The sequence below is a fragment of the Haliotis rufescens genome, unplaced genomic scaffold, assembly GCF_023055435.1.
Source record: "Haliotis rufescens isolate VD_foot unplaced genomic scaffold, xgHalRufe1.0.p SCAF_7, whole genome shotgun sequence".
NCBI lineage: Eukaryota > Metazoa > Mollusca > Gastropoda > Lepetellida > Haliotidae > Haliotis > Haliotis rufescens.
The window spans coordinates 33,968,213-33,991,388 of record NW_025964361.1 but is presented as its reverse complement, the minus strand read 5'-3'; the positions used below and the strand labels follow the sequence as shown (position 1 = coordinate 33,991,388).

At 37.2% G+C, this 23,176-nt stretch overlaps 1 protein-coding gene across 2 annotated transcripts; it reads right to left on the bottom strand.

The window, feature by feature from the left end:
* Window positions 1-98: 98 nt before the first annotated feature.
* On the bottom strand, window positions 99-22,162 carry LOC124118275 (WSC domain-containing protein 2-like). Of its 2 annotated transcripts, none has more exons than XM_046480382.2 (4): window positions 21,957-22,162; window positions 17,953-18,083; window positions 17,559-17,655; window positions 99-350 (listed from the first exon to the last, which is right to left on the bottom strand). In XM_046480382.2, the coding sequence occupies exons 1-4, from the start codon at window positions 22,102-22,104 to the stop codon at window positions 244-246; spliced, it is 483 nt and encodes a 160-aa protein (XP_046336338.1). In that variant the 5' UTR covers window positions 22,105-22,162; the 3' UTR covers window positions 99-243. The 2 variants fall into 2 exon arrangements, with proteins under 2 accessions (XP_046336338.1, XP_046336339.1); XM_046480383.2 differs by lacking the exon at window positions 99-350 and adding an exon at window positions 1,903-1,937 and having other exon boundaries at window positions 21,957-22,160.
* Between the last annotated feature and the right edge of the window lie 1,014 nt (window positions 22,163-23,176).

Genomic DNA, 23,176 nt, shown 5'->3' with positions numbered 1-23,176 from the left:
TTTCTTTTAATGTTTGTCTCTTTAAATCGAACATACAATAATGAATAATTTATATATGTAAACATAGTATGCACCTAGAAAGGTGGCATGCAAAGATGTAAGCAGAACCATCATCACTATTTCCTGAATGGCCAAACACAACTGATCAACGTACCACTTTATACACATTTGGATATAGTGCATACATGATCCCTCCAACTTCAATAACTATTTGGAATTCAGCAAATCAGTCGAGCTCAGACTTCAGTAATATCTATGTAGCATGATTGCGTCAGCCTCACACAGACAGCAGATGCTACTGTGTTCGTCAATGGCCAATATGTTGAATCCAGATGGTATGAGAGTAAATCCTGAAACAATCAGTTTTACAATATAACAGACATAAAACAATATATTCACATCACTTCATAAATATACTAATATAGTAGGTAGTATTTGTTGTAAATGCACAGGCTATGGTTGTCAGTGTTTAATACTTTCAAGTTACTTATACACATACTTATTATGATCAAGCAAATACACATTCATTTTCATGTATATGTCAAAAGTAGCTCTTCCTCGATATATAACCAAATGCTTACACCAGATATACAATATACACAGTTAATAAATTTCATATTAACGATACATATAAACGATACACAATCAACATGTAAACCTACCAGGTGTGTGGGCCTTGGTTGATACCACACCTGCGGACGATGTCGGGTATCCGTTGTGGCAATGATCACTGATGCCGGTTTTAGAGTGCTAACCTACTGATATACCATGCGACAGTTTAACGTGTGAAGGTTCAGGGAATATGTCAAAACAAACTTGATGTTTAATCATTGAATATGTATGTTAGACCTGAAAATTAAGGGCTCATGATATTAATCCCTGGATTGTCTGGTCCAGACTCGATTATTTACAGACCGCCGTCATATGGCTGGAATATACCTGACAACAAAAAAACAAAAAAACGATCATGTATATTCCCTGCGTGAATCAGACATTACATATAATCCCTGACAATTTCAGGGATGATACATATTACCTGATTTGACATAACCTGTAAGATATACACTTGCACAAGAACAAGAAATGACTTCGTAACATAACTATGAAAATGCCCGTGATCCCGATTGGAATGTTCAGTACAAGTCTACTGTAAAAACAACGATACTTTTATGAGGTAAAATCAAGCCTGCGTTGATCTCTGTTCAATAAAAGCAACAAGAACCTTTCCATAAATATAAGAAATTTCTGTCAAAAACAGAGGCGATTGTAAGATTCCGACTGTATCACGAGCAAGTGTTTATGAATAACTTTCAAATAGTGATGCTACCAGGTGTTCGCGAAAAGATGAGCGTATCTTGCCCCACCGGTGGCACCCATCACAAACACATTCAAAGTCAAGTCAATTGTCCACCTGAAAAAGACACGGGAACATATGGTACGAGTCAAAATAGGGAATTGCTTCAGACATAGTTTTTTTCATTGATATTTTGAAATGTCCTCCACCATAAACCTTTTAAAAGCTTTACTGAGAAATAGATCAGCATTACGTAGGGCGTAATTGGTACCCATGGGAATGCCTACTTATTGCCTATATGTTTTACCCCCAAAGTTTACATAGATATTATCAATGAGGAAGTCAGGTATTTAACATGCTTATTTGTTTGTCGTGTTTTGGGTCTCTTTGAGGCACTGTGTTGCGTTGACACTAGACGAAGACTGATGAGAAATTGGAGGCTGGTGGTGCACTCGGGTTGAATGTCTCAAGGATTACATTCAAGTGGCCAAGTGAAACTTACCTTCGTTTTTGCCAAGTGGTAAAAGGCGCAACAGGTCTCTGTTAAAAGTTGCGTCCCTTACACGTGCCAGGAACTGCTGGTCAGTGTTTTGAATCAAAGGTTTGCTGTGATCTTGGTCTGTTTATACCATACCAGATGCAACTGAAAAGTAGCAACATATTTGTTGAACACATAAAAATGCACCGTGAAATATCTTAATCTGAGTATTTTATTCTGCTTGTTCTTTGTCATAGGGATCATTCCGCAGATATTTGTTCGTGCCCTGAAACACAAGATATGCATTATATCTATTTGGAATGTTTATGTAGTCGTAAACGAAACTAAGTTTCACATACTCAATTCATTGAACACAGTATGATAAAGGGATCATTTTCTAAGAACAGTCAGCCAATCGGCAGCAACCTGTCGCATTTATATGCTCGTATTTGTCTACGTAATTGAGATAGATAACCAATTTCAGACAAGTTTGGTCCATATTTTACAAGTATCAGACATTCTACTATGTCACGTCATTAACATCCATTGTCATCATCCCCTAAAAACCGAGTGGAGTGCTATAGTTATCTTTACCCTTTTAAATAGTGTTAAAATTAACATGATTTGATATATGGGATGTCAAAGTTTCACACGATACATTTTAAAAACGATACAATACGAAAAATAAATACATGTTAACATAAAAACATTGAAGGTTCAAATACTCACATACTCACAGACGACGAAACTGCCGATGTATTAGTCAGTGCAACTACGATAATTATTGGCATTATCATGACTTGTGCCCCAACTCCTGGCCAGTAAACATTTATTTCCTTTCCAATTTATTTATCCGACTGGCAGAAGTAACTAAAACGGACATAAAATATTCACAATGCTCCCGTAAAACAGAACCAGTTTCCCCATTGCCTGTGATCTGTGGTTGTCGTTCTCAACTCTTTAATGTGCGACTGTTCATGACAGACCTAAGCTGTATTTAACTTAGAGGCTATGCAACTCTTCATGAAGGAAGTTAATGTTAGTTGAAGTTAATTGTACAACATGGTTTATTAAAGACTGGTTCCTTATTACTGTGAGTGTGGTTTTACGCCGCCTTTTGCAATATTCCAGCATATCACGGCGGGGGACACCAAAAATAGGCTTCACGCAGTGTACCAATGTGGAGAATCAAACCCGGGTCCTCGGCGTGACGAGCAAACGCTTTAACCACAAAGTTACCCAAACGCCGCTCCTCATTAGAGAGTAGGAGTATAATGTCGCAGAGGTGCGAGTGGGTGAATGGAGATGTACGCCCCATGAATATTACAGTGTCCGATGTGTCCAACAATACACACCGTCAGTGCACAATCACAAACAATCCAACCTATCATTATTCTGCTTTTGCGACAAGCATCGGTTCCACTTTGGATAGCCAGATGAAATGGTGAATATTAACCTGGCCGTGTGCAATACACACAGCCACAGTTGAGCACAGCCTAAAACCCAGAACATACTTACTATTCATAAACTAAAGTAAATATCAATAATCATATACGTGGTCCGATTTAAACGTTACCAAGTTGTACATGATTCATCGCTTGACTCTCTTATGTACCTTTACACCATGTCAGGAAAAACAACACATGTTGTTACCACCTCAGCAAAAGGTGATGACGATAATTCTGGTTTCCTTTACAATGACACGCACTTACATACCAAATGATACATGTATATGTAGCAATCGCGTTGTAGAAGTCAGGTCGTTTATCAACGAATATGCAGCTGTTGTTGGCAGGACAGACACAAACTTACTGACCTTGCAGCTACCAGTCATACGATGTGAATGTATTATACATTTCATGATATGAGTATTCAACAATTTAAGATTTTCGATATTATTCAGTGTCATATGCAATATTTCACTTTATAATGACCCTTATTATTTTTGAAATGTTACTGAATGAATTTGCATGATTATATATACTCACACGCAAAAGAAACGCAAGTGGTTTTAACCAAATAGGTAACAAACACGGAACTATAAATTGATACGAGTTTTAGAATGTAGTGAAGCCTGATGGTGTTATCAATATTTTTGGTTGCATTTTGGAAGCCCCGAGTAAAAACACAACATAAACAACAAATTCCCAAAACGCACAATCTCAATGAATATGTGGGCATCATGCACCCATTTCTCGCGAAATCGAAAATGCACGAACTGTAGTGGGTATATAACTGTGGCCGATTCTTGGACCTACCACTCCTTGGTCAACAATGCCACGCCTAACTCAAATTCAGAGAAACCATGGCCAGGCTATCGGACGTTTGGAAGCTGGAGAGTCTGTCCAAGATGTTGACCGTCATTTCAACGTTAACATAACTACAATTTACCGTCTCCTGCATCGATATAATACCACACAGACCACAGATGACCTTCCTCGGAGCGGTCGTCCTAGGGTCACCACACCTCGACAAGATCGGCTGATTACCCGTCAACACCAGCGACATCCGTTCCTAACTGCAAATGAAAGTGCTCGACAGACCATAGGAACACATAATCGACACATTAGCCGGGACACTGTGATCCGACGTCTCCGTTCCAACAACCTCAGATGTCGCCGACCAGCACGCCGTCCTGTTCTCCAACCACGGCATCGACAAGCACGACTTCAGTGGGCACAGGGTCATCACAATTGGCGTCATCGTGAGTGGAGGCGTGTCATCTTCTCTGATGAAAATCCCTTTGGTGTCTCCCATGCAGACGGAAGAGTCAGAATTTGGCGGCGTCGATGTGATCGTTTCGCTGACAGACCTAGCGTCATGATATGGGCAGGGATTGGACTTAATGCGAGACTTGGACCCATGTGGTTTCTGAATGTTGGTCAAGGTCGGGGACACGGCGTCACTGCTCAGCGGTATATCGACCAACTAATCAGACCCCACGTTGTTCCAATTTTTGCGGAAACATCAACAACACATTTTCCAGCAGGACAACGCTCGTCCCCATGTTGCCAGAGCTACCATGGCCTCTCTGCAACAACACAACATCCGTGTTCTACCGTGGCCAGCATTGAGCCCTGATTTGAACCCCATCGAACACTTGTGGGATGAGGTTCAAAGGCATCTGCACAAATTGCGCCCAGTCCCTACAACTGCCGATGAACTACGCACAGCTGCTCTGGATGTGTGCAGGAGGATCCCTAGGGCCTTCAAAAATCGTCGGATCCACTCAATGTCCAGGAGATGTGTGGCAGTGATCAATGCTGATGGTGGTCACTCCAGATATTGACTGACATTTTGGGTATTGACCCGAAACTGTGTAAGCCCTAACATTTGAAAAAAAAACAATTATGCCATCTGCCTTTTAATCCATTAAACTGTCAATTTTTTGTCAATCTTGCCCTATTAGTATTTCTTGTCTTTACTGTTGGAAATAAATAACATGTATACTGCATACTCGACTTGCGATTCTTTTGCGTGTGAGTATATATACAAAAGTACTTAATTAATACTTAAATGTTTGTATGACTGGTGAATGTTTAAAGTTCAAATACCCTGGATCGCGCCCATGACGCCTACACTAACACACCTATCTTTATTGACATATTGCTTGTATTTGTATATTAGTGTTACATTAAAACAAGGATGACTTGATAAGACAAACTCATCTGTTCACCTGATACAACAATTGTATGCCTATCATCATGCTTTCAAGTATCATTTGTTGGAGCTGGTGCTACATTCTAAATTCCAGATGTAATAACATGAAAACTATCCATTCATGTAAATATATAAGTGCCCTGTGAATCAACTCTTTTGCATATGAATTGTTTTATATTATAGTCAACAGTATTCATGGGACTAGTCAAGCCGAAAGATAGGCATTTTGAACTAAAACATAACAGGGGACAACATTTATTTTCCATTTCCATAACAAATCAGAATAACATTTGCTGTATGTCTTACGCTGATCTAGTGTGTTTGATATACAACTGGATTATTTTCCTGCGTGTTCAAAGTATATATTTGGTGGATAAACCTTGGCACATTATCACTGATACTCGTATTATTATAACGTCCTCCTTGGCAGTTGTAAGCAAGGGTTCATTAGACATATTGATATCATGTTCAATCATAACTGTAGTTGAAATGGGAGTTCCTAATTGTAGTAACCTAAGGCTTCCAAATACAGCAAGACGTTTTCAAACTGGCATTTACATGATTTGTTTCAAAATAATAGAAAACGCATGTATGTCTGACAATTAAATTCCTTTCTGATGAAGGCGTATGTAATTTAACCAATTCAATCGGATGTGTGCAAATTGAAAGTAGTAATTACTGGAAGGTTTACAGTTCCACCCGAGATGGCAGCCATTTCTAGAATATTTCAGTCGTTGACACTTCATGTAAGATTCCATAAATGATGACCAATTGACCAATAATGGCATCCAAGAATTGTTTACCTAATTAATACTGATCAAAAGATAGTATTCATAGGTTCGATATCGAATATGACCTGACTGTTATGAAGAACTATTGGGAAAAAAACAGATAAGTATAAAAAAATGTGCAATTTGTACAGGCAAGTTAGTTAAGCAAATCAGCGTATGTCATGACATAGTAACCGATGTCACTGGTCACACGAGTCGACGCAATGTATACCAACCAGCTGAACCGGATATGTGCCATTGTGGTCAGTGTCTTACACCATCTGTGTAATACCATTGGTTGATATCATGGTGAACGTCTTGCGCCATCGGGGTCATAGGTCCTGACCACCCAATTATAAATTTAATAAACAAAGGCAAAATGAATGTAATCAACATTTACAACGAGGTTTAGGTTTAAATGTCACTGCTGCCATCACTACAGCAGTTGGACGTCACAGTGTTGTTATGTGTGACGTAGTCATGTTGTGTATACAAACAAGTGCACGTGACACCTCTGCCACATTATCCTCCTCCTCTCTAATAAGGGGTGGCGTTGGGATAGCTTTGTGGTTAAAGCGTTTGCTCGTCATGCCGAAGACCCGGGTTCGATTCTCCACATTGCTGCAATGTGTGAAGCCTATTTTTGGTGTCCCCCGCCGTGATATTGCTGGAATATTGCTAAAGGCGGCGTAAAACCACTCTCACGGTAATAAGGAACCAGTCTTTAATAAACCATGTTGTAAAATTTACTTGAACTAACATTAACTTCCTTCATGAAGAGTTGCATAGCCTCTTAGTTAAATACAGCTTAGGTCTGTCACGAACAGTCGCACATTAAAGAGTTGAGAACGACAACCACAGATCACAGGCAATGGGGAAACTGGTTCTGTTTTACGGGAGCATTGTGAATATTTTATGTCCGTTTTAGTTACTTCTGCCAGTCGGATAAATATATGGGAAAGGAAATAAATGTTTACTGGCCAAGAGTTGGGGCACAAGTCATGATAATGCCAATAATTATCGTAGTTGCACTGACCAATCCATTGGCAGTTTCATCGTCCGTGGGTATGTAAGTATTTGAACCTTTACTTTTTCTTAATTATTAATTTTATTTCACTATATATGTTTTTATGTTAACATGTGTATTTATTATTCTTATTGTATCGTATTTAATATGTATCGTGTGAAACTTTGACATCCCTTATATCAAAATCATGTTAATTTTAACACTATTTAAATGGGTAAAGATAACTATAGCACGCCACTCGGTCTTTAGGGGATGGTGACAATTGATGTTAATGACGTGACATTGTAGAATGTCTGATACTTGTAGATATGGACCAAACTTGTCTGAAATTGGTTATCTACCTCAATTACGTAGACGAATACGTGCATAATGCAACAGGTTGCTATTGATTGGCTGACTGCTCTTAGAAAATGATCCCTATATCATACTGTGTTCAATGGCTTTAGTATGTGAAAATTAGTTTGGTTTACGCCTACATAAACATTCCAAATAGATATAATGTATATCTTGTGTTTCAGGGCACGAACAAATATCTACGGAATTATAACACGACCACTCGGTAATCATCTTATCCCTATGACAAAGAACAAGCAGAATAAAATACTCAGATTCAAATATGTCACGGTGCATTTTTTATGTATTCAACAAATACAATGCTACTTATCAGTTGCATCTAGTATGGTATAAACAGACTAAGATCACAGCGAACCCTTGATTCAAAACACTGACCAGCAGTTCCTGGCACGTGTAAGGGGCGCAACTTTTAACAGGCCCTTCACCACTTCGCCTGTTGCTCGAAAACGCAAAAAACATAGGTAAGTTTCACTTGGCCTTTTGAATGTTATCCTCAAGACATTCAGCCCGAGTGCATCACCATCCTCCAATTCGTCTAGTCTCAACGCAACACAGTGACTCAAAGGGACCCAATACACGACAAACAAATAAATACCGGACTTCCTCATTGATAACATCTATGTAAACTTTTGGGGTAAAACATATAGGCAATAAGTAGGCATTCACATGGGTACCAATTGCGCCCCACGTAATGCTGATCTGTTTCTCAGTAAAGCTTTCAAAAGTTTTATGGTAGAGGACATTTCAAAATATCAGTGACAAAAACTATGTCTGAAGCAATTCCCTATTTTGACTTGTACCATATGTTCCCGTGTCTTTTTCAGGTTGACAATTGACTTGACTATGAATGTGTTTGTGATGGGTGCCACCGGTGGGGCAAAATACGCTCATCTTTTCGCGAACACCTCGTATCATCACTATTTGATAGTGATTCATAAATACGGGCTCGTGAATCGTACACTCGGCTCTGTTTTTGACAGAAATCTCATATATATATATATATATATATATATATATATATATATATATATATATATATATATATATATATATATATATATATGGAAAGGTTTTTGTCGCATTTAGTGAACAGAGATCAAAGCAGGCATGACTTTACCTCATAAAAGTATCGTTGTTTTTACAGTAGACCTGTACTGAACATTCCAGTCGGGATGGCGGGCATTTTTATTGTTATATTACGAAGTAATTTCTTGTTCTTTTACAAGTGTATGTGTTACAGGGAATAGGTCAAATCAGGGGATATGTGTAATCCCTGAATTATCTAATGTCTGATTCACGCAGGTAATATACAAAATCCCTTAAATTTGCAGGTAGTATACATATTCCCTGATTAAACAACAAGTTTGTTTTGACATATTCCCTGAACCTAAATACGTTAAACTACCGCATGGTATCTCAGTAGGTTAACACTCTAAAACCGACATCAGTGATCATGGCCATAACGGATACCCGACATCGTCCGCAGGTGTGGTTTCAACTAAGGTCCACATGCCTGGTAGGTTAACATGTCGTTTGTGTATCGTTTCTGTGTATCGTTAATATGAAATAACACGTCCCATTTTAATTCTGGAAACCCAAAAGTCCAGAAACTCTACGCTCTTTGCCCAGTCTCGGTTAAAGGTATTTACAAAATTAAACATGCCGTTTTCATGGGAACATACCAAGGAAGAAAAAATGAAAAAAAAATTGTTTAAAAACTCAATATTTAGACTATGTCGCCCATGGGCCTGCCCATGGGCGAAGTGTGGCCCATGGGCCTGCCCATGGGCGAAGTCTGGCCCATGGGTAGGCCCATGGGCGAGAATATGTTCCTCTACTTAAAACTCATGTTTTTGTTTCGCAAATACATTTAATGTATTCATTCAAGTATCATGACACAAAATTTAACTCATTTTAACTTAATTCAACGATTTTATAGCGATATTGAAATATTTCGCCCATGGGCGAGAAAAAGGTTTGGCCCATGGGCAGGCCCATGGGCAGGCCCATGGGCGAGAACATGTTTCTTTACTCAAAACTCATGTTTTTGTTTCGCAAATACATTAAATGTATTTATTGAAGTATCATGACACAAAATGTAACTAATTTTTACTTAATTCAACTATTTTACGGCGTTATTAAAATATTTCGCCCATGTTTTCGTCAGTCCCTTTCAAGCATCAACTAAATGTTTGCAAAGTATATTGTATCATGTGAAATATACTTTATATTATATCATTACATTACTATTTAAAAAGGGCTTTTGGTTGGATGTTTCCTTTAGTTCTACAAATTTCAGCTGTTTTACATATTGTAGCGATCTTTAATGAACCCGGCCTTACCTCTCAAAACGTTTTGACAGTTTATCATACGAATTCATGTGCGTGTACTCAAATAAATTGGAGTTATTTTCCACAACATTAAATTTTAGTTAGTTTCTATTTCATTTCCCATTTTATGTACAGGTACGCGTGCGCGTATTTTAATGAAAAAACCTATTCGTCTTTTATTGCATAACGTTTGGCTGAATATCTTACATTCTAACGAAATCTCGAAATAATTATTTAATTACAAGCAGTGTCGAACTGACCAGTAGGAATTATGTTTCAATGCGATTGAGGAAAACGTGAGTGAATATTGTGACACTAAAGCAACTTTTAACTGCATTGTCACTTTTGGTATGAAAATGGTAATAGTTAAGAAAAACGTAACAGGCTTCTTATGATAATTCTCATATTCTCATTAGTACGTTGTGTCTAATTACAGTGTCGGCCTTATTTACAGGTGATTCTACAGTACTTGTTGTCGGTCAATTACAATCTGCCACACCACGCGTGAATAAACAGTTATGCAGGTGTTGCTGTGGGCAAATACCTAGCCTGTACATGTATATTTTTGTGGATACATGTATTACATATTTTCGTTGATATGTGGATATATTAAGCACCAAGACACAAAAAGTTTATGAAAGATGAATTTGTGCCTTGATATATATATTCAACGCGAACGAAGCTTGTATTTTCTCCGCGATCCTGATGTGTATCATCTTTTAATTGGTCATTCATTAAAAGTATGTTGTGAGGCGATATCAAAAAAGCCGCTCAATATACACAGTGTCGTCCGTTTCGCGTGAACTACCACCCTACCCTGTCAGTAAGAGTTATGTAATCGGTACACAAATATATTTAGTGCGATGTCAGTGTGGAAGGAGTTTGAATTACGTCCGCCAGTGGCCACAGAAAGTATAGTACCTATCAACAAGGCCAATGCCGTACTAATAACCTAGTGACTCGCGTAACAACGGCTGTCAATATGTCTGCTACATCTACCATACCATCATCCCTGTCCCAACTGGCGTATTAACGGCTTATTCAAAATATTAATTGTAGAAATGTCGTTACCAGACTAACGTACGTCGTATTCAGTCCTCAACTGGATGTTACATTCCTTATATCAGTTAACAGACCTGTTTGTGAAAATATTTACTAGACATAAGATTTAAAGACTAATAAAATCAATTGTAAGACCGCATAGACCATAAAACCGAATAAAATATGTCTTGGTATCATCTCTTGTGTATTAGATGATGGCAATGACCGGAAATGTTATAACGTTAGATTAAGAAGGAGAAACATTAAAGTGTTTTACAATACTTGGAAACATGAGCAATAAGATGTAGCAACATAAACATGCAGGAATAGGGGAAAAGGATGAAAACAAATTGAAAAGGATTTTAATACAAAATTATCGAACTAAATAACTTGCTTGAACAGAAGGGGTACCCAAACTTGTTTGACAGTTATTCGTGTGTTGTAGACTGTCGAATGGGACTCATGTGTGTACGTAGGGTACGCATATCTATTGCAAGTTTTAGTACTCATACACTTTCTCTTTTTGTGTTTTGTTTGTTTGTTAGTTGTATAACGCCACACTTAGCAATATTTCAGCTGTATGACGGCGGTCTGTAAATAATCGAGTCTGGACCAGACAATCCAGTGATTGACATCATGTGCATCGATCCACGCAATTGGGATACGATGACATGCATCAACCAAGTCAGCGAGCCTGACCACCCGATCCCGGTAGTCGCTTCTTTCGACAAGCGCTGTCGCCCTTTTACGCCAAGAATGGTTTGTTGAAGATCTTCACGGGTCTATTGAATGCAGGGATTTGTGTAAAGTCATTCAGACAGCATACAATGCCAACTAAAAAATTATACTCTCTCCGCAAAGTAATATAGTACGGTACTTAGAGTACATGTGAGATTATACTCAGATTAGGGAGATGTTTAATCCATATAACGTGTTATTATTCTACCTAACAATGTATTTAATGAAATGAATGCAAAACAAACTCAAAAGGTTTCATTGAAAAAACTACCCCTAGTCTTGACTTATAAAACAACTGCAACCCGACACAGATTAAACGCAACTTTCAAACACAATCATAATCTGGTTAGTCTGTATCACTCAACGAGGCCGCTTACTCTGCCCACAGTATGACAGTATTGGGCAGTTCAGTAATTAGGAGCCAAAACCAGGCAGGTACGCTGGTCACACTTGACTGGTCTGACTGATGATTAGGTCGTCTGACAATTGGGAGTGAACCATAGCAAGAAGTATCTGCGAAACTATTTGCTCCTTTTATGGGACCGATTAGTTTTATTACCATGGGCCTCGGCACAAGCGTGGTGTTGGAAGACAAGTTATACATGTACATCCGATATGGTGACTGTTTTTCGCTATTCATTTTCTAAATGCATTCATAATACCACAACATTTTAGTACTCCTTGAAACTTTACAATCACTTCAATATGTACAATAGATTGAACGAGAACACTTGATATATTGCAGATTATTAAATCATTGTCTCTATTATCAGCCGCTACGTTTGTATCGTTTGCATTGTACAAAGAAATATTTTATCTGTCCTTTTGCAGATTTAGCCTCAGAATGTGCTCATTCGAATTAGGAACGAAAATAATTGCTTATCATGAGTATATATGATACAGTTAAAAGTTACTTGTACACTGTAGACGTATTCACTTAAAAGTCGCATACGACCTTCGCGAGCGAGTTGAATGATCCAGGTTAATTGGAACGAAGTCTAGAAAGGGTTATAAAGTTTTGTATTTGGTAATGTGTAGGTTTGTTAAATATATTTTTTTAAATTCCGTTTATTTCAATATGTAAAAACATAACTATATATGCGCTTAAAAACAGAGCTGACTTGATGGGAGATAGCCACCTCAGATTGTCTGTTGGACACGGTTTAACCTTACTGTGTCCTCACCCTGGTTGTTGTTACCGTTGTTATAAGGGATTAAGAGCTACGGCTCATTGCATTTTCGGTTACAGTCTGTATCACTAAAGTGGACATGTGCAGGTGAACTCTGTTCAATTAGTATATGAAATTCCCCAAAATGTGAACTCCAGACAATAATAACCCGAGGGTAAATCCACGTGCGTCTGCCTTTCCCCTCGTTCATCTTCGAAATCCTTGATTATTATATCATGCCAGAGTTCTGAAATTCAGTGACAATGTTGCTGAACAGTAGAATCTGATGGACGTTTTGTGCAGAACCTGTTTGACACTATGGGTTCCAGGACCACTAACACTCTGAGCTGAAAAAGTTTGGTCCTAACCGCACCCAACATCTACAAGTTTGTAAGCTTGTGGACATCATTAAGTAATTAACAGTCCCATGCTGAGACCTTTCTCAAAATTCAGACCGGTGGCAGGCTGCCACAAAAGAGAAGAAAATATCGCAACCCCGACACGAGTGTGCTCAGTCAAACAATGAACTTACGACCGGCAGAAAACAACTCCAGTTGAGTATGCCGATGCTGTATCTAAGCCGTGTTGGCCTGAAAATTTAAACATGCTAATTAAATCCCAAATCGTATAAATATTTTTAATAGAAACCGTATCTTAATTTGTTCTTGCACTGCATCATATCGTGTATTTCATCTGTATATGTGTAATGTGTATATGTATCCATGACTACACTTATACCGCATATTCTGCAACAGACTATAATTAATCACCTTATTATTGTCTCTCCATTTACCATGGCTGACTGCACTAATACCCTTTTAACAGTGGACATCGATATCAGTATACATGTAGGATTTTTGTTCAAAAAGGAATATGCAGGAAATTATATGTAACAATTAACTGTGTACTAATTACATGTTTGAATGTTATCAGTTTTACGTTCTGAGATACAGTGATGTAAGCATCTTCTAAAATCTTCTAAAAATATAATAAAATACAAAACTCTCTGCCGTAATTTTTTGTGGAAATCATTCGATCAAGTAAAAATGACTGCGTGACAAGACGAATCAACTATTTATACCCGATAAAAGAAACTGCCGTATTTTAGGAACAGTGCTATAACAAGACATTTGAAATTTCTAACAAGCAGATACATTAGATACAATGACTAGACTACAGGTACGTAATCCGTATCAATCAAAGGTGTAAAAAAACTGAAAATCATATCTGTCGAAGACCTACCAAATTACCAAGTTTTATCATTACTATATTTATTACAATGCAAATACTTTAGTGATACATTTTTTAGAGGAGAGGGCATACACACAAGTATATTGCTTCCGTGTGTGAATGCAGGATGTACTTGGTATCTAAGTTCTCAGTTTCATACCGGTTGTATAACTGAATTTGTACATGGAACCATGCGTACAGCATGACAATTACTTGCTATTCGTCAGTTTACAACACACATAACTAGGTCAAACAATTTTAGTCACCGCTTTTGCGAGTTATTTAGTACAATAATGTTTTATTAAAATCTATTCAATTTGTTTTCACCATTTTCCCTATTGACAGTCGTTGTTACGTGCGTCACTAGGTAATTAGTACGGATTGACCTTGTTTATTGTTTCTATACTATTTGTAAAACATGTATCCTAAAAAAAATAGACATTTTCAGGCTAGGTATTTGCCCACAGCAACACCTGCATAACTGTTTATTCACGCGTGGTGTGGTAGATCGTAATTGACCGAGAGCAGGTATTGTAGAATCACCTGTAAATAAGGCCGACACTGTAATTAGATACAACGTACTAATGAGAATTATCATAAGAAGGCTGTTGTTTTTTCTGAACTGTTACCATTTTCATACCAAAAGTGACAATGCAGTTAAAAGTTGCTTTAGTGTCACAATATTAACTCACGTTTTCCTCAATCGCATTGAAACATAATTCCTACTGGTCAGTTCGAAACCGCATGTAATTAAATAATTATTTCGAGATTTCGTTAGAATGTAAGATATTCAGCCAAACGTTATGCAATAAAAGACGAATAGTTTTTTTCATTAAAATACGCGCACGCGTACCTGTATATTGCATACCTAGTGTCACGTAATTGCCCAGTGTGATGTATCAACGGGACATAAAATGGGAAATGAAATAGAAACTAACTAAAATTTAATGTTGTGGAAAATAACTCCAATGAATTTGAGTACACGCACATGAATTCGTATGATAAACTGTCAAAACGTTTTGAGAGGTAAGGCCGGGTTCATTAAAGATCTCTACAATATGTAAAACAGCTGAAATTTGTAGAACTAAAGGAAACATCCAACCAAAAGCCCTTTTTAAATAGTAATGTAATGATATAATATAAAGTATATTTCACATGATACAATATACTTTGCAAACATTTAGTTGATGCTTGAAAGGGACTGACGAAAACATGGGCGAAATATTTTAATAACGCCGTAAAATAGTTGAATTAAGTAAAAATTAGTTACATTTTGTGTCATGATACTTCAATAAATACATTTAATGTATTTGCGAAACAAAAACATGAGTTTTGAGTAAAGAAACATGTTCTCGCCCATGGGCCTGCCCATGGGCCAAACCTTTTTCTCGCCCATGGGCGAAATATTTCAATATCGCTATAAAATCGTTGAATTAAGTTAAAATGAGTTAAATTTTGTGTCATGATACTTCAATAAATACATTTAATGTATTTGCGAAACAAAATCATGAGTTTTAAGTAAAGGAACATATTCTCGCCCATGGGCCTGCCCATGGGCCTACCCAAGGGCCAAACCTTTTTCTCGCCCATGGGCGAAATATTTCAATATCGCTATAAAATCGTTGAATTAAGTTAAAATGAGTTAAATTTTGTGTCATGATACTTCAATAAATACATTTAATGTATTTGCGAAACAAAATCATGAGTTTTAAGTAAAGGAACATATTCTCGCCCATGGGCCAAACCTTTTTCTCGCCCATGGGCGAAATATTTCAATATCGCTATAAAATCGTTGAATTAAGTTAAAATGAGTTAAATTTTGTGTCATGATACTTGAATGAATACATTAAATGTATTTGCGAAACAAAAACATGAGTTTTAAGTAGAGGAACATATTCTCGCCCATGGGCCAAACCTTTTTCTCGCCCATGGGCGAAATATTTCAATATCGCTATAAAATCGTTGAATTAAGTTAAAATGAGTTAAATTTTGTGTCATGATACTTGAATGAATACATTAAATGTATTTGCGAAACAAAAACATGAGTTTTAAGTAGAGGAACATATTCTCGCCCATGGGCCAAACCTTTTTCTCGCCCATGGGCGAAATATTTCAATATCGCTATAAAATCGTTGAATTAAGTTAAAATGAGTTAAATTTTGTGTCATGATACTTGAATGAATACATTAAATGTATTTGCGAAACAAAAACATGAGTTTTAAGTAGAGGAACATATTCTCGCCCATGGGCCTGCCCATGGGCCTACCCATGGGCCAGACTTCGCCCATGGGCAGGCCCATGGGCGACATAGTCTAAATATTGAGTTTTTAAACAATTTTTTTTCATTTTTTCTTCCTTGGTATGTTCCCATGAAAACGGCATGTTTAATTTAGTAAATACCTTTAACCGAGACTGGGCAAAGAGCGTAGAGTTTCTGGACTTTTGGGTTTCCAGAATTAAAATGGGACGTCTTAAATGCATTAACTGTGCATATTGTATATCTAGTGAAGGCATTTGGTTATATATCGAGGTAGAACTACTCTTGACATATATATGTATATGATGGTGTATTTACTTGCACATAAACAGTATGTGTTAACTTGAAAGTATTAAACACTGACAACCATAGCCAGTGCATTTACAACAAATACTACCTTCTGTGTTAGTATGTTTATGAAGTGATGTGTATAGAATGTGTTTGTAATATATTGTTTTACATAGAACTTTTTTAGGGTTAATTTCATGCCATCTGCAATAAACATATTGGCCATTGACGAACACAGTAGTTGGTTGGTTTGTTTATTTGTTGTTTAACGCCACACTCAGCAATATTCCATCTATGTGACGGCGGTCTGTAAATAACCGAGTCTGGACCAGACAATCAAGTGATTGATATCATGAGCATCGATTCATGCAATTGGGATCGAAGACATGCATCAACCAAGGCAGCGAGCCTGACCACCCGATCCCGTTAGTCGCCTCTTACGACAAACATAGTCGACGTTTACGGCAAGCCTGGGTTGCTGAGGACCTATTCTACCCCGGATCTTCAAGGGTCGACGAACACAGTAGCATCTGTTATCTGTTATTACTGAAGTCTGAGCTCGACTGATTAGCTGAGTTCCAAAAAATTCTTGAATCTGGAGAGATCATGTTTGCACTATATCCAAACGTGTATAAAGTGGTACGTTAGTCAGTTGTTTGGCCGTTCAGGAGATAGTGATGATGGTGCTGTTTACATCTTTGCACCTTTCCAGATGCATACTATGTTCAAATTATTCATTATTGTATGTTCGATTTAAAGAGACAAATATTAAAAGAAAGATTTGACAGAAACAAAACTCCAAAACAAATATTTAAAAAATATTTGACAGAATTGTAAAATGCTCAATGTTTGATCGGCTGATGATTTTATTGTTAGAACAACATGTAAAGGGAATTTCTCCATCCCCCGCCACAAATCTCACTTGTGTTTCCCCTGCAACGTTGATTGCAGTCACTTTCCGGTTTCTTTGGATATCTGACTATGTTGATGGAATCTCCACATAAGCAATTGGCGTAGTGCTAAAAAAGAGAAAATGATCACTTTACATTACACACTACAAGAGAACTCTACTTGGCCAAGGGGTAAAACAAGTGTAGTTCCCGGAATACATCAAAGTCTAAGCGGAAGCAATAGCTGTAGAACTGAAACCAAAATAACCTATGACTTTGCATCTCATAACCAAAGAACATTTTAAAATATGAAAATCTCCCCATCACAAGGCTCATCAAATATCAAATTCATTGTCAGCAGTTAACCAGATGCATTTTTACGTTTAAACTTTATGACATTTGGATATGCTTAATTACAAAGCTTACCTGCAACGCTGCATACTTGTGACGACTCCTCCTGCAATGATTTAAACACCACCCACGTGTCATGTCGTTCCGTTCAACCCAAATAGCAGCGATCATCCTCTTGGCGTCATCCAAGTAACATCCCATGTATTCTAAAACATCATCAGTAAAATACACGCACTCGTTTATTCAAGGTGATTTTAGTGATTTATGCAACTGTATTAGTATTATTTGTTGAGTTGTTAGTTGATGTTTTATACATTTAATGAAAGAACAAGAGATTTGTTTAGTTCTTATATTTGTTTATGTATGGAAGGCCATAGGCTCATTTACATTTCAGTAATATATACATGTAGTTACACAATTGGGGCAATTTACATTGAAAAGAATACTTAGTGTATAATATTAGGTGTTTGTACGTAATAATAAAGCTTCCTTCATATTCTTAGCTACATTTCTGAGTATACAGCCATTTTGGCTATTGAAGAGATTGCTAAAGTTATTAAACATTGATTGTTACAGGAATATACTGTTGTCTTAATGATGCGTAAAACGGGCAGACAAAACAAAATCGACTTCGTCCTCAATACAACAATTGTAACATAGCCGACAAAAGAGTTGTGAATAAACAATATCCTCTCTTCTGCCCAGATTACCCCCATATAGGTAATCTCAACAGGCACAGTATACGTCTATGGTCTCTGAAAGCTGTAACATAATATTCCATATCCAATAACATCTTAAGGTGTGAATAAAACCTTAAATTACAGGACTCTGAACAGCTGCAAGAAACAATTAACATCAGCAATATTCAGCCCGTGCCACACCAAATCCATAAATGTCGACTAAATATTTAACATAAGTTGCCCAAGTAATTCTACCACATTCATCCAGCTTCTTCATTTATAAATTACACGGTCGGGGATATCCTTCATCATTCATCCTAATAAGTTAAAGCCAGTATTTAACACACTTCATATAATAATCCACAGGCAAACCATATCTTCCACACTCAGGCAATATTGCTGTGCTTTATACATATCTACCAACTCCTAAGACAATCTATTTGAAAACAGAACACCCAGATAACTAAGAGTGCTACCTCTTCTGAAAATCAATAGTTCGGTTTTAGACATGTTAATTTCAAGTCCCCAACATTTTACCAAAAATTGGACAAAATGTCAATTATTCTCTGCAGACCTATAACTGTGTCATCGAGTATACACCAATATCTGCATATTGTAAAAGTAATATGTCCATGAACTCCTTTCCAATAAAAATCCCTCGCAAATCACTACTTTCTGTCATAAACTGTAATTCAAGGATAAACGGACTCAACACACACCCCTGTCGAACGCCGCTCGGTGATTCGAAATAATCTGAAAGAGAGTTATTTGATGTCCTGACAGCACACTGAATCTTAGAGTATAGATCCTTCAAAACCACCAATAAACGACCGTGTATTCCATTTTTTCATTATTGAATACCACAAGAGTTTTCGGTTAATAAAATCGAACGCTTTTCGGAAATCATCAAACAAACAATAAAATCTTCCCCGACGTTTAGAGAGATATTTTTGTCCTAAACACTTTAATGTTACTCTGTTATCAATTGTACTGTATCTGCTTCGAAATCCGACTTGAGCTTCAGGAATTGTGTCATAAACTTCCGCAAAAGTCTTGAGTCTTTCATTTAAAGCTGTAGTCATCAAGTTTCCAAATACATCCATCAGCGTTATTCCTCTATAATTATTGACATCATTTATATTATCTTTCTTATGCAGAGGAACTACTATACACTTTGCCCAGTCGTAAGGGAATACGCCGCTATACATAATCCTATTAAAAACTATAGTTAGGTATGGTATGATTGAAATGCTGCAACATTTCAACATTTCAGGATGAATTCCATCCGGTCCTACTAATTTACCCAGTTTCAAGTTATGTATAGCTGATGATACTTCTTCTTCAGTTATATCAGCATTTAGGAGATTATTTATAACATCATCATTACAGTAATTGCACTCATTAATATCATGGCTGTTCATAAAATTTCTGTCTCATCCAGATTGTCCCCAACCACAGGTATATCAGTTAAATCAAACACATGCTGGAAATATTCGGTCCAGAGATTTGTTTAAGCAAGATTGGTCAGATTGTATATCTAATTCACCCCAGACAAGATATATATTGCCTTCACAAATCCTTTCTACAACGTGAAAAATATCTATCATTGATAATAACTGTAAATTTAATAAGAGCTTTAACAAAAGATAGATGTTGTTCAAATGATTTTATAATACATGAAAATGGTGACTATGACTTTGCTGACAGTCTATGCAATTTCTGTAAAGAAGACTTAGATGATGAATACCGTGCACTGTTTTTATGCCCAGCTTCTACTAACTTAAGGTTAAGGTATTTGCCCTCATATTGTTATGAATATCCTACCATGTACAAGTGTGTATCGTTACTCATAACAAATGATGGCAGCATTTAATTTCAGCGAGCTCTTTATCTTGAAAAAAGGTTTAAACTTAGAAGTTCCTAAGCCAATATAAATTCAAGCGCTCTGTCACAATGTACCAAATATTATTCGCCATCTGTACTTCTGGCCTAATGGCCAGACTACACCAAATAAATTCTGTTATTATTTTGTCAGTATCGTCTTTCCTCCTGTACATTAACATTTCCATTACATTTAATTTTTGTCATAATGTAATCAATATATATACTATATTTGCAAACAATATTTTTTTATTAAATGTGTTTCCTTATTTCTTTTGCTATCAATATGTGTCGTGTAGGCTATACGAACATAAAGTCTTTAAGCCGTATACAGTAAACTACGGTTTTACAGCACTCGAAGGGACCATTAAGTTTAGTTCGTAATAAGCATACATGTATATATAGCATTTATACAACAAATGGTCGGGACTAAAAAATATGTTCGGTCAGTTCGTTATAAGCGTGTTCGTTATAAACGTAGTTTACTGTATATACTGTTTCTAATACATTGCTCTCATGTTGTTGCAAGAACATATTTGGGTAAATCCGTCCATGTATATATATATATATATATATATATATATATATATATATATATATATATATATATATATATATGATATTTAACTTTGCTTTATTAGTTTATAAACGGGGAATTCCTAATCAAACGTAGTGTAGTGGTAATATATTTTAAACGGATTTAATTGGTATAATTGATATATATTTGGTTGATTATTAAAATATTTGTAAAAGAAATGAAAGCTAACGTAAAAAATAATCTCTATCAAAAGTGTTTGGCTTGTGTTGGGTCCACTTTAAACACACATATGTATCATCAAATGTGTTTACATCTATATATTAGTATTATATCTACCTGTATACCACTTTATAATGTCACAGTATATCGAATTTTAAGAAAACTGGTCAGTTCAAGTGAAGCACTTTTACTGTATTTTCCTAACAATATATCTCTCACACGTGTTCGGTCAGACATGGCCCAAGCTGTCAAAATCAACTTAAACCTCACAGATGTATCTTCAAATGTGTTTACACCTATAGCCTAGTATCATATCTACCTATATACCACTTTATCGTGTCTCAGATAGCGGTATTTAAAGAACATGAGGTGTTCAAAGTGAAGCCCTTTTCCCTCTACATTCTCAACATAGTCTCTATCAGAAGTGATTGGGATCCGACTTGGCCTGGGCTGTCAAAATCAACGCAGATGTATCATCAAATGTGTTTACATCTATAGATTATAGTCCTTTCTGATAATACTTCCGGGTGACTCAAAGACTCGGCTCCACTTCGATATGCGATATGTGCAAATGCGGTGTCAGAGAAACGTTTTTGCAAGAGGAACCCTGCGTTTCTGCGTTTGAAAAAGAAAGAGCCACGTGGTTGAATGTTATATGTATACATTGTAACGAAGCAACTGCTAGTATTACTAAAACAAGAAACTAATACTGGTATGGTTAGCTAAAACCTCGCGTGCAAAGGAATGATGTAAGGACTTACTTGGGAATCCAGTTCCTGTGCTGTTATTAGATTCACCAGAGCTGTAAACCTTTATGTAACCAAGAAAGCTGCTGCCGCCAAGGTTCGCAGTGACGTGCACTGCACTGACAATCAGGCAAACTACAGCAGTTGAAACCAAGGCGTCCATTGTCACTGTGATGCGAGACCCAGAGTGTACTTGCAACTGACGCTGATTCAGTATCGATGGCAACTTATATAGATACCTCCAAATAACGGCCTTCTGATTGGTCCACGTGATGTTTTACCACTGAAAGTAGTCGCCTATTCTATATGGTGAAGTGTCATTCGCATCGATTTGTAAACAGGTGGAATTTTATGTGCTGTGCCGATTATTGATTTGAAAAGTAGGAGATAAATAATATACTCAACAACAAAAGTTCCTGTGACACCAATATTTTAGTGTATTTTTCAAACAAGTAAAGTTTGGTTTTCAATATTGTAGTACATGTATGGAATCAAGTCACAAAAACGCAACTGCTACAGAAGAGCATTCATTCCATGCAAAAGTTGACTTTTATGCAAACCCCATGCATTTCACTACCCAAGAATAGGTATAAAAACATGTGCGTTAACTGGATTCCATATACATTGTTTAACATCGTGCTGACAACAACCACTCAGAAAAACAACAAAATTACGCAATTTTTCAACATAACGAAATGCCACGCCAGTCCGAAAATGAGCGTCTGCGAGCCATTGGTATGCTTGAAGCAGGTTCAAGTCAACGTGATGTTGCAAGACAATTTAACGTCCACAGAAACACCATTTGGTGTTTATGGCAACGTTGGCAACAGACGAATGCAGTCAGAGTGGAGGGCCCCGCGTAACCAATAATCGACAAGACAACTGGATTCAAACAACACATCTACGAAATCGATTCCAGCCAGCAACAGTGACTGCAAGAAACATCCCTGGCCTTCGACGAATATCTTCACAAACCGTACGTCGTCCCCTCAGATGTGCAGGGATTGTCGCCAGAAGACCCGCCAGACGTCCCATTGTGACAGGAAACCCCCGTCAAGCACGTCTACAGTGGTGCAGACAGCGTCTACGCTGGACGGCCATGCAGTGGGGACAAGTTCGAATTCTATTCAGTGACGAGTCTCGTTTTCACCTCAGCCACAGCGATGGACGGATTCGAGTGTACCGACGTCGAGATGAACGTTACGTCAATCATTGTGTCATGGAAGAAGATCGGT

Coding starts and splice junctions, on each gene's coding strand:
- LOC124118275 (XM_046480382.2), bottom strand. CDS start 22,104: ATGGACGCCTTGGTTTCAACTGCTGTAGTTTGCCTGATTGTCAGTGCA. Junction 18,084..21,956: donor CACAGGAACTGGATTCCCAA/GTAAGTCCTTAC, acceptor ATGATGTTTTAG/AATACATGGGATGTTACTTG. Junction 351..17,558: donor ACGTTGCAGGGGAAACACAA/GTGAGATTTGTG, acceptor TGATTGTTTCAG/GATTTACTCTCATACCATCT.